The sequence below is a fragment of the Notechis scutatus genome, chromosome Z (genome assembly GCF_049901735.1).
Source record: "Notechis scutatus isolate UNSWTSFEM ecotype Mainland chromosome Z, rNotScu1.2, whole genome shotgun sequence".
Lineage (NCBI taxonomy): Eukaryota > Metazoa > Chordata > Lepidosauria > Squamata > Elapidae > Notechis > Notechis scutatus.
Window position 1 is genome coordinate 78,334,105 of NC_142025.1, and position 13,866 is coordinate 78,347,970.

The 13,866-nt window shown below is 39.0% G+C and overlaps 1 protein-coding gene across 1 annotated transcript in view; it reads left to right on the plus strand.

The window, feature by feature from the left end:
• The first annotated feature begins 236 nt into the window (after positions 1 to 236).
• Positions 237 to 13,866, plus strand: part of EXOC3 (exocyst complex component 3) — a 35,946-nt gene continuing 22,316 nt past the window's right edge. Inside the window, exons 1-2 of the mRNA XM_026678336.2 lie at positions 237 to 338; positions 10,204 to 10,360. Of these exons, the coding sequence (XP_026534121.1) occupies positions 10,217 to 10,360 (144 nt within the window). The 5' untranslated portion in view covers positions 237 to 338; positions 10,204 to 10,216. The remainder of the gene's footprint in view (positions 339 to 10,203; positions 10,361 to 13,866) is intronic.

Sequence of the window (13,866 nt, forward strand, 5' to 3'; positions counted from 1 at the left end):
ACAACTAAAATCGACCTTAACGGGCTCCCAACTCATTCACTGCTTCCATCTGTGTAATGTCCGCTCTAAAGATTGCCACTCCTATACCAAGAATAATTACAAAATTTTGACAGCCGCCTGAAACATTCGGCGCAGGCGTAGTTAAGTACTGAAGTTCCTATTTGTCTACGCATGCGTATGAGTCTTTGGTTGGTGAAGATTTTTTTAAAAGTATTTTGAAGGACTGAGGCGCAAGCGCACTTCAATTGTCTTTCAGAGGGTTCCGGGACAGTGATCTGGGAGAGGTAAAAACGAGCTTTCGGGGATTGCTTTCATTTGATTTCTCGCTGTTTGGCAGGGTAAGTGCAGTTGCGATTTGATCTCGTAATACCGAGAGGGAAATGGGTCTTGGTCTTTGAAAGTTCAGGATCTGGATTGTTTGAGATCTTGATAGAGAAACGTTCTCAAGGTTATATCAGATTGCAATGATCAGAGCCGAAGCCAATTTTTGCATACAAAATAGATTTCTTTAGCAGATAAAGCAGGGGAGAAAGGGGGAGGAAATGATTATTCTGTTTACGATAGCTCTTTATTTGCTGCTTTAATAGTAGTAAGTCAATGCGTGGGATGTGTGTGGGCCGATTTTTTTGTTGTTGTTGGTTCAGCGGCTAGAAGATGGGTGAGGTGAATCCATCAGTGAAAATAATAATAATGACAATAATACTGGCATGCATATTCCACATATAGTTGATATGTAATTTTTATTATTTTATTTATTTTTTATTTATTTATTTTTGTGGTCTTAGGATGCTGCTATGTTCATGGAATCATAAACAAGCCAACCATTCTTTAGCTTAGCATGCTATGGCAGTTTTGCCAGTATGGTGAGTTTATCATTCAGTAGGCGCAAACCCAAAAAATTATATTGAGTGACAGCGTTGGGATTATGGGTTGTGCAATATTTGAAAAAAAATTAATAAAAGGAGTTCCGGTTTGCAGGGCTTCAGTGGCAGGTAGAAACTGCGATCATGCGTGGTTTCTGCCTGTGCTTGCAGCTGGAGTGCCCCGAGCCAGCCGGCTTCGGGGCTAAGCCACCCCGTAGAAGTGGTGAGACCTGGCAGGGTCGAGGGGAGCCGCACCTCTCCTCCTCAGCTGGCTAAACTCCCTTTTCCAAAGGCGGTAAGAGTGGCGGTCAGAAATGGCCGCCTCAAAGAAGCACTCAGCCGGAAAAGAAAGTGCAGGAGGAAGTTAAGAAGTGAAAGTTTTTGGCTGACCAGGCCAAAGCAACAACTAAGGTACCCTGGAATTTAAATTTTGCAAAAGATACATCCTCCCAAAGAAGAGTTGGAAGCAGCGAACGAAAGTGAAAAGGGAAAGGGTGTTTTTTTCACTCTCCTTCCTCCCGCTGATAACGAGAAGATCTGAATAAAGAAATCGGAAAAATCCACTTTGGCACTAACAGGTAATTAAACTGGAAATTTAATTAAATGCCAAAGGGACAATAAAGATTTCTGAATATTAAAAAATAATACGTATTGTTATAAGTGGGAAGGGAGAGGAAAAGAATAAGAGCAGGACTTGGAAGGAGAAGACTGCTTGGAATTTAAAAGAACTTAAAGTTAAATCTTAACAAGACTTCTAAAGGATACATTTTAACTGGAATTTTGCAACTAAATAGTAACCCCAAGAAGAGAAAGTGAAAAAAGAAGAAAGTGTTAAAAGAAACAGCTTGTGTGTATTTGGATTGTTTGGTGACTTTAGGATTTTTGGAAATCATATTTGAATGACTAAAAATAATTGGCTGGTTGCTTAAAAAAACACACCATTCTACAATGGCATCACTTTTGGATGAACTGGATGAACTGAAAATCAAATTTAAAAAATATAAAGAAGAGGAACAAGAAGGGAAGGGCTCTTTTGGCTCTACTTTTCAATTCTTAGAAATGGCAATCGGTGTTTACAAGAAACAGCAAGAAAGGATGCGCAACAAGAAGATTGGGATAAAGAAGAAGCCATTTTTAATGAACAAGTAATTCTATCTGGGGAAGAAAGGGGAAAGGGGGGAAAGAGAATGGAGAATTTAAGACCTAAAAAACAGCCAAAAAAAGGAAAAATAATGTGAAAAGGGGATATAATGTTGGAAAACAACAGAAAAGGGGAATACAGAAGAGGGAAATGAAGGTGGAGAGACGGGGGTAAAAAGGGGAGAGAGAAGAAGAAGAAAGGGAAGAGAAGTTACAAAGGTCTGGAGCAAGATGTAAAGAAACAGGATTTATTCAGAGATAATGGGTGAAAATTTAACTGAAAAAGGGATTTTGTAAAGATACATAAGATTGTATTGTTATATTTGTAATAGAAATAATGTTAGAAAATTGGAAACAACATATGATTAAAAAAGTGGAATAAAATAGTCTGTGTAATTTAGTGAAACTTTTGTGAACAAAATAAATGAAATGGAATAAATGAGAGAATTGAATTAGGAAGGAATGGGAACATTTTAACTACTCAATGTTTATAAAATATAAGTGAAGTGGGAGGGAAGTAATTATGGAAAGTTTATAAGTGTTCCCATAGAAGTATGATACTTATTTGAAAAGTAATGTGTAAAATGTTCCAGATTTAAATGAATATTAATATTAATGATAGAATTGAATTGGTATGGATTGTTGTTTTAATTATGTTATATATTTACAATTTTTTCTTTTTTAAAAAATACATTGTGTAGTTTTAGAATATACCAAGCAGAATCCGAACGGAAATTATGTATTACATTAAGTGTTATAATTTTAGGGGAAAGTTATAAAGGCGTCATACTCCAATTAGTGATCACAGGAGAAATTTTGCTTAATGAGAAAAGATAATAGACAGCTGAAACAGGACAGACAAAGAATATAAGCATGATGATTTGAATTGAGATGAAATAAATAAAATAAAATTAAGAAAGTTGAAAGAGGGGAGAAGTTATATAGAAAATGTAGAATTGATAAGATATGGAATGGAATATAAAAATGAGCATGAACTTGAATTTGTGTCTGCACGAAGAGATGTAACCCGGGATCAGGCTGCTTTCAAAAAAGATGTTTTATGTTTTTATGTTCTATGTTTTGTTTGTTTATGTTTGTTTTTAAAAATCAATAAAATTTTCAATTTTTTTTTAATAAAAGCTATCCAAGTATAGTCCAACAATCTTACAGCATCAGGTTCCTCTTTAACTTTCTGGATTTCTCAACAGGCTTTGACATTTAGAATTACCAGATTCAGATCATTTGGAGGACCCAATTAACATTAAATAAACATTTAAGAAAATGTTTGATTGTATGCAAATATTGTTGGAAGAACAGTAATTTAAAAGCCATTACATTTCCTTTTCTGTGCTCCTGTACAACTTATTGAACAATTAAAATTTGGTCCTCAGTGCTTTTTCCTGCACTTGTTCTGTTTTGTGCTTCTTCCATTCATATTTTTTATAATTCATTTTGTAATATTGTATGATTTCCAAATAAGGGAAATTATTGAAAAATGATTGCAGAAGGAAGAGATTTGACCTATTAATAAAACACACTTTATCAATTTGATATTCAGTACTGTACTGAAGGATCAGCTTTAAAATATATTAATTTGTAAACTTAAGTAACAAACCCAAAGAAAAGAGTTGAATCAGCATAGAACTGTGCTGTTCAGTTCTAAACTCTATAGCCGGTCCAAAAGGATACTATGGTCAATGTTACTGAAGGTTGCTAAGAGGTCAAGTAGAGTCAAGTTGGCTGCACTGTTTTCATCCCACTCTACCAGAGATCATCCATTAGTGCAGGGGTCTTCAAACTTGACAGCTTTAAGACTTGTGGACTTCAACTCCCAGAATTCCTCCTTTAGTCATGTTAGCTCAGGAATTCTGGGAGTTGAAGTCCAAAAGTCTTAAACTTGCCAAGTTTGAAGACCCTTGCATTAGTGTGTGGTCTCTGTCTCATAGGCTGGCCTGAAACCTCACTGAAAGAGGTCTAAGAAATTTACATCCTCTGAAGCTGCCAAACAACACCTTATCTGTAACTTCCCCTAAAAAGGGGAGAAGAGAAACTGAATGTAAATTGTCAAGGCAGTTGGTATCAAGTGATGGTTTTTTTAGGAGTGCAAATTACTTGAAAAGTTCTGGGAAGGTCTCCTCTTGTAGTTAGGAATTTATCACTTCCTGAACCCACCTGCTGGTCATTGTTCTGAAGGCTTTTATAAGCTAGAGCAGTGATCCCCAACCTTTTTTATGCCGCGGCCCGGTACCGGCATCAGCTGGGCGCCACGGCCCGGTACCAGCATCAGGTGGGCGCCGCCATCTTTCTACCCGGAAAAGCTCACCGGAGCGCTGGCGCCGCCATCTTTTGATGAAAAGTGCTTCCGGTGAGCTTTCTACCGGAAAAGCTCACCGGAAGCACTTTTTCGTCAAAAAAAGATGGCGGCGCCCAGCAACCAGCGGCCCGGTAGGAGTTGGGGACCCCTGAGCTAGAGGGACAAGGGTCTAATTGACAAGTGGTTGTATTGATAGCACTGAGGATTCTTCATTTACTTAAATAGAAGAAACAAATACCATTTTGTTGCTCTTATCACCATGAATTAGGCCTTAATAATGGCTCTAAGTTTTGTCCAGCAGCACTCTAGATATCTCTTAATCTTTTTCAAACCCGACAGCTCCTCAATGAACCATGGGAAGCATCAGGATTAATAGATCAAGCTAGCATATAGGCACAATCCTTGTCCACCCTTTGATTCCAGACCATTACCAAGGCATCGGTAGAACTGTGCAGCAAATCCTTTGTGACATCCCCAGTTCCCTCTGAAATCCATTTGGGTTCATCTGTCTTTGTTAGGAGAATACTGGAATAATTTTCTGTTGTTATCCTGTTTTTCCCATGTTTCTTTCAAATACTGTATAGTTGTCTATTTGTTCTGGTGTGTAACAGTTGAATTAATCATGGCAACTGGTCCAAATTTTCATCAGTCAGAGCCAAATTAATTAGGCAGAGAGTCACACCAACTTCAGGGGTTTCTTCCCAGAATGCATTGCAATATGTCAATTAAGACTCAGTTCTCCAGGCCAAAGGTATGTAAAGGATGAATCATGGCAGCTGGAACAAACTTTGTTAATTTGAAATGTTTTGTTGCTCATCCAAGCAACTTCATCAGTCAGAACAAAATTAGGCAGAAAGTCAGAAAGTTGTTGGAATGTACCAACTCTTGCTATATATACCAATTCAGCTCTCTGACATTGTCTGAAGTTTAGTTCTAGTGCCACAATTCAACCTTTAGATACCTTTGGCCTGGATGATTGTGCCTTCATTGACATATTTGTTCTGGGGCTTTTCTATCAGTACCATGCATGCTAATTCATCTACTTAGAATGCCACAATAGCACATTTATGGTTGTATTGCTTAAGAATGTTAGAAATATAGCCAGTTACAGACAAAGTCATTCATTTGGAACCCATGAATAGTGCAGGTCCGTGTGGTATGCTTGGGGAAAGGTCTTCTCAGTAATCTGGGAATCGTGATTCTTTTGGTCCCAAGGAATGCAACCACCATTCAATTACTGTTAGATCCTTGTCCGTCCTGGTTAGTGAAAAGCCGCTTAGGTGGTGACTGTCAGGTGGTTTCAGGCAGTGATAAATTCTTCACTGTAGGAAGGGATGTTCCTGGGGCCTTTAAAGAGGTCCAGGTTTGCCCGCTTTTTAAAAAAACATCATTTGATCCCCCCAGCCTGAACAATTTTTGTCCAGTTTCTCATCTTCCATTTAGGGAAAAGTGGTTGCTTGGCAGAGGGTTCTGTGTGATTATCCGGACCCTTTCCAGTCAGGATTCAGGCCTGGTTATTGTTTGCACTTGTTGATGATCTTTGGCGAGACCAGGATGGAAATATGCAAGATAAAAGTCAGATACTACAAAGTGAAAATTTATCATATGTACCAGATTATAATTTATTGCTATTGAGGTAAATCATAACATCCAGCTAAATTTGATAAAATTATGGTTGCTTCTTCTGAAATCTCATTACTTTTACTTTTTACTGACTTTTTTTGTTATGTTGCACAATAATTGTTTTTGCTGCTATAATATAGTAGATAATTATTTTTTATCTTTAAAATTGAGGCTTGATCCAGTAAATAAATGCAATAATCCTAACTCTGGTGAGCTGTAATATTTCTATGGCCCAGGAGAGATTAATGTTGACAACAAAAAGCCATGGTATCCTTATCTGGTATCACATATCTGTTGCTCTATCTGATCTTTATTGAGAGGTTCACTATTGCTATAAATATATTTTAGTTTATAAAGATTATATGCTCTCAACATTTTAGACAAACCATTATAATTATCCTGATCAAAATGTGTTATCAAGGGAGTTAAAAGAGTATTATCCCTTATGAGGAATGTGCTTTTTTCAAATTTGAAGCTATTATTGCTTTGTAAAAATATTTTCAGTCTGTTTTATTCTAGAAAAATATTTTGGATGTAAAAACCACTGATTTATAACTTTAGTCGACTCTGACATAGGTTCAGTTTGAATCCATTGTTTTAGAAGAGTCTTCATAATAAATGAAATAATATACCCTAACTGTGCTGCTTGATTATATTGATAAATAGGGCATCCCCAGCTTCTGTATTTCTGAGGGTGTGTGTGTGTATGTGTGTGTATTAGCTCTATACCCATGCTTCACTATGAATCTATGTGACCGGGCTTAATTTCTGGGAGGAAAATAAGAGGGGGAAATGACAGTATCCATCGTATTCATCTGGCTAGCATCCTTTCAGTGTGTGAGAGAGTTGAAGGCTGTTTGGAAAGTGAAGCAATATTTACTGTGTGAGCAAGGAGACAACAAAGGGCCTGGGCTTGAGGAGTTCTTCATTTACTTAAATAGAAGAAACAAATACCATTTTGTTGCTCTTATCACCATGAATTAGGCCTTAATAATGGCTCTAAGTTTTGTCCAGCAGCACTCTAGATATCTCTTAATCTTTTTCAAACCCGACAGCTCCTCAATGAACCATGGGAAGCATCAGGATTAATAGATCAAGCTAGGCATATAGGCACAATCCTTGTCCACCCTTTGATTCCAGACCATTACCAAGGCATCGGTAGAACTGTGCAGCAAATCCTTTGTGACATCCCCCAGTTCCCTCTGAAATCCATTTGGGTTCATCTGTCTTTGTTAGGAGAATACTGGAATAATTTTCTGTTGTTATCCTGTTTTTCCCATGTTTCTTTCAAATACTGTATAGTTGTCTATTTGTTCTGGTGTGTAACAGTTGAATTAATCATGGCAACTGGTCCAAATTTTCATCAGTCAGAGCCAAATTAATTAGGCAGAGAGTCACACCAACTTCAGGGGTTTCTTCCCAGAATGCATTGCAATATGTCAATTAAGACTCAGTTCTCCAGGCCAAAGGTATGTAAAGGATGAATCATGGCAGCTGGAACAAACTTTGTTAATTTGAAATGTTTTGTTGCTCATCCAAGCAACTTCATCAGTCAGAACAAAATTAGGCAGAAAGTCAGAAAGTTGTTGGAATGTACCAACTCTTGCTATATATACCAATTCAGCTCTCTGACATTGTCTGAAGTTTAGTTCTAGTGCCACAATTCAACCTTTAGATACCTTTGGCCTGGATGATTGTGCCTTCATTGACATATTTGTTCTGGGGCTTTTCTATCAGTACCATGCATGCTAATTCATCTACTTAGAATGCCACAATAGCACATTTATGGTTGTATTGCTTAAGAATGTTAGAAATATAGCCAGTTACAGACAAAGTCATTCATTTGGAACCCATGAATAGTGCAGGTCCGTGTGGTATGCTTGGGGAAAGGTCTTCTCAGTAATCTGGGAATCGTGATTCTTTTGGTCCCAAGGAATGCAACCACCATTCAATTACTGTTAGATCCTTGTCCGTCCTGGTTAGTGAAAAGCCGCTTAGGTGGTGACTGTCAGGTGGTTTCAGGCAGTGATAAATTCTTCACTGTAGGAAGGGATGTTCCTGGGGCCTTTTAAAGAGGTCCAGGTTTGCCCGCTCTTTAAAAAAACATCATTTGATCCCCCCCAGCCTGAACAATTTTTGTCCAGTTTCTCATCTTCCATTTAGGGAAAAAGTGGTTGCTTGGCAGAGGGTTCTGTGTGATTATCCGGACCCTTTCCAGTCAGGATTCAGGCCTGGTTATTGTTTGCACTTGTTGATGATCTTTGGCGAGACCAGGATGGAAATATGCAAGATAAAAGTCAGATACTACAAAGTGAAAATTTATCATATGTACCAGATTATAATTTATTGCTATTGAGGTAAATCATAACATCCAGCTAAATTTGATAAAATTATGGTTGCTTCTTCTGAAATCTCATTACTTTTACTTTTTTACTGACTTTTTTTTTGTTATGTTGCACAATAATTGTTTTTGCTGCTATAATATAGTAGATAATTATTTTTTATCTTTAAAATTGAGGCTTGATCCAGTAAATAAATGCAATAATCCTAACTCTGGTGAGCTGTAATATTTCTATGGCCCAGGAGAGATTAATGTTGACAACAAAAAGCCATGGTATCCTTATCTGGTATCACATATCTGTTGCTCTATCTGATCTTTATTGAGAGGTTCACTATTGCTATAAATATATTTTAGTTTATAAAGATTATATGCTCTCAACATTTTAGACAAACCATTATAATTATCCTGATCAAAATGTGTTATCAAGGGAGTTAAAAGAGTATTATCCCTTATGAGGAATGTGCTTTTTTTCAAATTTGAAGCATTGCTTTGTAAAAATATTTTCAGTCTGTTTTATTCTAGAAAAATATTTTGGATGTAAAAACCACTGATTTATAACTTTAGTCGACTCTGACATAGGTTCAGTTTGAATCCATTGTTTTAGAAGAGTCTTCATAATAAATGAAATAATATACCCTAACTGTGCTGCTTGATTATATTGATAAATAGGGCATCCCCAGCTTCTGTATTTCTGAGGGGTGTGTGTGTGTATGTGTGTGTATTAGCTCTATACCCATGCTTCACTATGAATCTATGTGACCGGGCTTAATTTCTGGGAGGAAAATAAGAGGGGGAAATTGTGCCTCTGCCCACCAGTATCCATCGGTATTCATCTGGCTAGCATCCTTTCAGTGTGTGAGAGAGTTGAAGGCTGTTTGGAAAGTGAAGCAATATTTACTGTGTGAGCAAGGAGACAACAAAGGGCCTGGGCTTGGCTTAACTCTACTGTTCTGTACTAAAGCTGCTTGGTGCTGTAAAACTAAAACTGAAACTGAAACTCCTCTGCTTGTGTTTTGCATTTGGAACAGATTTCTTTTCAAGTGGGGAGGAGGAGTAGAACTCCTTAGTATCAGAGTGTGTGAATAATAATATATGAAATAGTAATGTTCTGATGGTCATTCAAAAAATCCTTTCTTAGTGAGCACTTAGAAACCAAGAGGAACATATGTGCCAAATTTCAAGTTTATAGGCTTTACGGTTCTGGAGATTTTGTGATGATGCATGAGTTGGTATTTCACTTTTATATATATATGCAATAATAAATGACATTACAACACAGGAGGCTGATAGACACACAGCCAATACCTCAGCCACACATGTTCTTATGAAAAAGCCAGCCAATCTGCAAACATCAACTCCATCAACCAATAAAGACATGACAACACAGCCAACCTCCCCACCAGTATATATAGGGAGACGGCAGCTCTGATCACGCTTTGCTCGCACAAGCACAAAGCCGAAAGCACCAATCTGAAGATGGCGAGTGGGACCTCGTCGAAATGTTGCCAAGATGCTCTCAATCTTACACGGAAAAAGACCCGAACACTCCAAGACCTTCATACCTGTACCTGTGAAAATATACGAAAACACACAGACAGATAGATAGATAAATAGATAGATAGATAGATAGAGATAGAGATAGAGATATATAAAGTGTTTTTGTTTATTCTTAGTTCTTTTACTTGAAAGCAGAGGCTTTTTCTTTTTTTCTTTTTTAACAATGTCTTAGAACCTGTTTTGGAATTGCCACTGGAAGGCATTGAAATAAAATACTCCTGGAATTCATCTTAAATATCAAAATGTTTTGAAGTCCATTTTTTAATTTCCTTATTTCATTTCCTCTATGTTGGTATATTGTCTGTAAAGATTTTATGAACCCATTGTCCACTATTTTTAAGTTATATATGCATCTGCATTTTCAGGCTTTGCTGTAAGATGGAGGAGACTGATAGGGAAGCAGTTGCAACAGCTGTACAAAGGGTAGCTGGGATGCTTCAACGACCAGACCAGTTAGATAAAGTAGAACAATATCGCAGAAGAGAAGGCCGTAAGAAAGCATCAGTAGAAGCACGACTGAAGGTATAAGAATCATATTATTGATTATCTTGAATTTCTGTGTATATAGTGCTGTAGATGTTGTCTAACCAAGCTTCCAAAAAGAGGAAATAATCTATCAAATGCCCTTCAAATACCTGGTTAAATGTTATATTATGTATCAGAATAAATTTAGAAAGGCACAGTTAGAATTACAAAAGTTAGGACAGAAATTATTATAATTAAAATTAAATAATTAAAAATAAAAGAAATAATTAAATTGCAAATTCAGGTAATATTAACTGTTTAACTATTTAATAATTCATTTATTTAAATGAAATAATTTTAAATAAGATGGGGAATATCTAATAATTGAAATTAAAGGAGATTTTGTTTAGGTTGAGAATAAGATTATAATTTTAAAATATGCCTGGATACAAATTGATTCTAGCTTATTAAGCCATAGTAAATTATTAGTTAGGATATTATAATACAATTTCTTTTTGCAATTGAAGAACCTACTCTTTAATATTGCTGATTTTGTTTAAACTTCAAACTCCTTTAATCAATTCCTGCTCTCCCCATATAGTGTCGTGCTTCAAGTCTTTTTCTAATCACATAGCATTCACACTGATCTCCCTCATACTTATATACCATTTCTTTTTAGGGGAAAAATGTCTTCAGATATTAACTGAAGTGCAAATTAAATGCAAAACAAAATGTATAAAAATGTAAATTTACATTTAATTTCTGTGGCAGATTTAATATGCAGAATACTAGAAAATCTTGCATACGTATTCACATACAATTTAATAAACCTATAGTGAAGTAACATTTATATGGGAAAATGTCTATATATTAAGGGCTTTTGAAGCTATGTAATATATAATGTATTTTCAAATATATTTGAAAATACATTATATATTTGAAATATAAAGAAATATATAGAAAAACAAGTTTGATAAAATAAATGAAATAATCCCATTTAAATGAACTTTTTTACATGACTCCTATTTGTGTATTTACTCTTTGTTAGTGATTAGCAGACTTCTTTTATTTCTGTTTTTTATTTCATTGAAAAGAAAGGTAAAATAGAAGACTCCAAAAAATCTAAAAAAGGACAAAAAGAAAAAAAAAACTACAAAAGAAAAGAAAACACCAACATCTATACACATATCCCCCTAATTGAATACTGATTAATACCAACACTGATGGAGCAAGCCACTACTAAATAAAAATAAGAGCAAACCCCACTTCCTTCTAGCACTGGTAATGTTACCTAGTTTGGTAATGAAATGTCTGCAAGAAAATCACAAAACTCAAACATTATCAAGGATGCCACAATTCAATCCTGAAATATAAATCTTCTAGACCATCAGTAATTTGTGATATTTTATTTTACATTTTAATGATAATACTTAAATATGATATTGAGTATATTTATGAATGAATGATTGATTGAAAATTTATATGGCAACCAACTCACTAAATTACAAAGACAAAACTCTAATATAAAAAATAATAAAAGCAAATATTGCCCACAGGCCTGGCAACAAAAGTCAGAGAATCAGATAGCACTTAGCAATAGCACTTGAACTTATATACTGCTTCACAGTTCTTTACAACCCTCTCTAAGCGGTTTACAGAGTCAGCATATTGCCCCCAACAATCTGGCTCCTCATTTTACCAACCTTGGAAGGATGAAAGGCTGAGTCAATCTTGAGCCTGATGAGATTCGACCTGCCAAATTGCAGGCAACCAGCAGTCAGCATGCAGTATTGCATTCTAATCACTGCACCACCACAGTCCTTAAATAAGATACTTGATGTTCTATAGGGAAGGAGCCACCATGGGGAAAGTTGTTCTTATTCCCGACAGAAGTATCTCCTTAGGAGAGGGGATCTGTAGCATTCCCTGCCTCAATCCTCTGGTGGGTCAGATAGATGTGACTAGGAAAAGATGGTCCTTCAAATAGTTCCAAGCCATGTAGGGCTTTAAAGGTGAAGTAAATCAGTACCTAATGTAGCTCCCACAGGAGAGATAGCACATGAGCACATCTACCGTGTTTCTCCAACAATACGGCCTCCACCAATAGGAAGACCCAGCATGTTTTCTAGGCATAAAATCAAATTAAGCCCCTCCCCCCAAATTTAGGCCTAGTTTAAAACATGCAAAATAGGGGGGAGGGTGGGGGGACTTGCCATTTGGAGTGCCGTTGGAGCTACCACCGCCATTTGGAGTGCCGTTGGAGCTACCACCGCCATTTGGAGTGCCCTTGGAGCTGCTGCCGCCGTTTGGAGCTGCCTCTGCCGTTTGGAGCCGCCACCGCCATTTGGAGCTGCCTCTGCCATTTGGAGCCGCTGTCGCCGTTTGGAGCTGCCTCTGCCGTTTGGAGCTGCTGCCGCCGTTTGGAGCCGCCGCCGCCGTTTGAAGCTGCCGCTTCGCGCTTGGAGCACTACCGCTGTTTGGAGCACCACCGCCACTCCAAACACGGCGGCAGCTCCAAACACGGAAGCAGCAGCTCCAAACGTGACGGCGGCACTCCAAACGGCGCCGGCGGCTCCAAGCGGCAGAGGCAGCTCCAAACACGGAAGCGGAGCCACCGCCGCCATTTGGAGCTGCCTCTGCCGCTTTGGAGCTGCCTCTGCCGCTTGGAGCTGCCGCTCCGCGCTTTGGAGCACTACCGCTGTTTGGAGCACCACCGCCACTCCAAACACGGCGGCAGCTCCAAACGCGGAAGTGGCAGCTCCAAACGACGGCGGCAGCTCCAAACGGCGGCGGTGGCTCCGCTTCCGTGTTTGGAGCTGCCTCTGCCGTTTGGAGCCGCCGGCGCCGTTTGGAGTGCCGCCGTCACGTTTGGAGCTGCTGCTTCCGTGTTTGGAGCTGCCGCCGTGTTTGGAGTGGCGGTGGTGCTCCAAACAGCGATAGTGCTCCAAACGCGGAAGCGGCAGCTTCAAACGGCGGCAGTGGCTCCAAACAGCGGCAGCAGCTCCAAACGGCAGAGGCAGCTCCAAACGGCAGAGGCAGCTCCAATGGTACTCCAAACAGCGGCGGCAGCTCCAAATGGCGGCGGTGGCTCCGCTTCTGTGTTTGGAGCTGCCTCTGCCGCTTGGAGCCGCCGGCGCCGCTTGGAGTGCCGCCGTCACGTTTGGAGCTGCCGCTTCCGTGTTTGGAGTGGCGGTGATGCTTCCAAACAGCGGTAGTGCTCCAAACGCGGAAGCGGCAGCTTCAAACGGCGGCGGCGGCTCCAAACGGCAGAGGCAGCTCCAAACGGCAGAGGCAGCTCCAAACGGCAGAGGCAGCTCCAACGGCACTCCAAACGGCAGCGGAATGGGCAGAAGGGAAAGCAACAGAGGCAGGTGCCAAAGGTCTTGGGTCTGCAGCAAAGGTGTTTGGTGGGAGTAGGGAGCTCTCTGCGCCGCCATGATCGCCCTTAGGAGCAGCTGGTGGCGAGGCTGACCCGCTGGGGGCTCTAGATGAGGATGAAAGGGGGAAATTAGGTTACCCCCCGAAAAGACGGCCTAGCCGTTTTTTCGGGGCTCAGAAAAAAA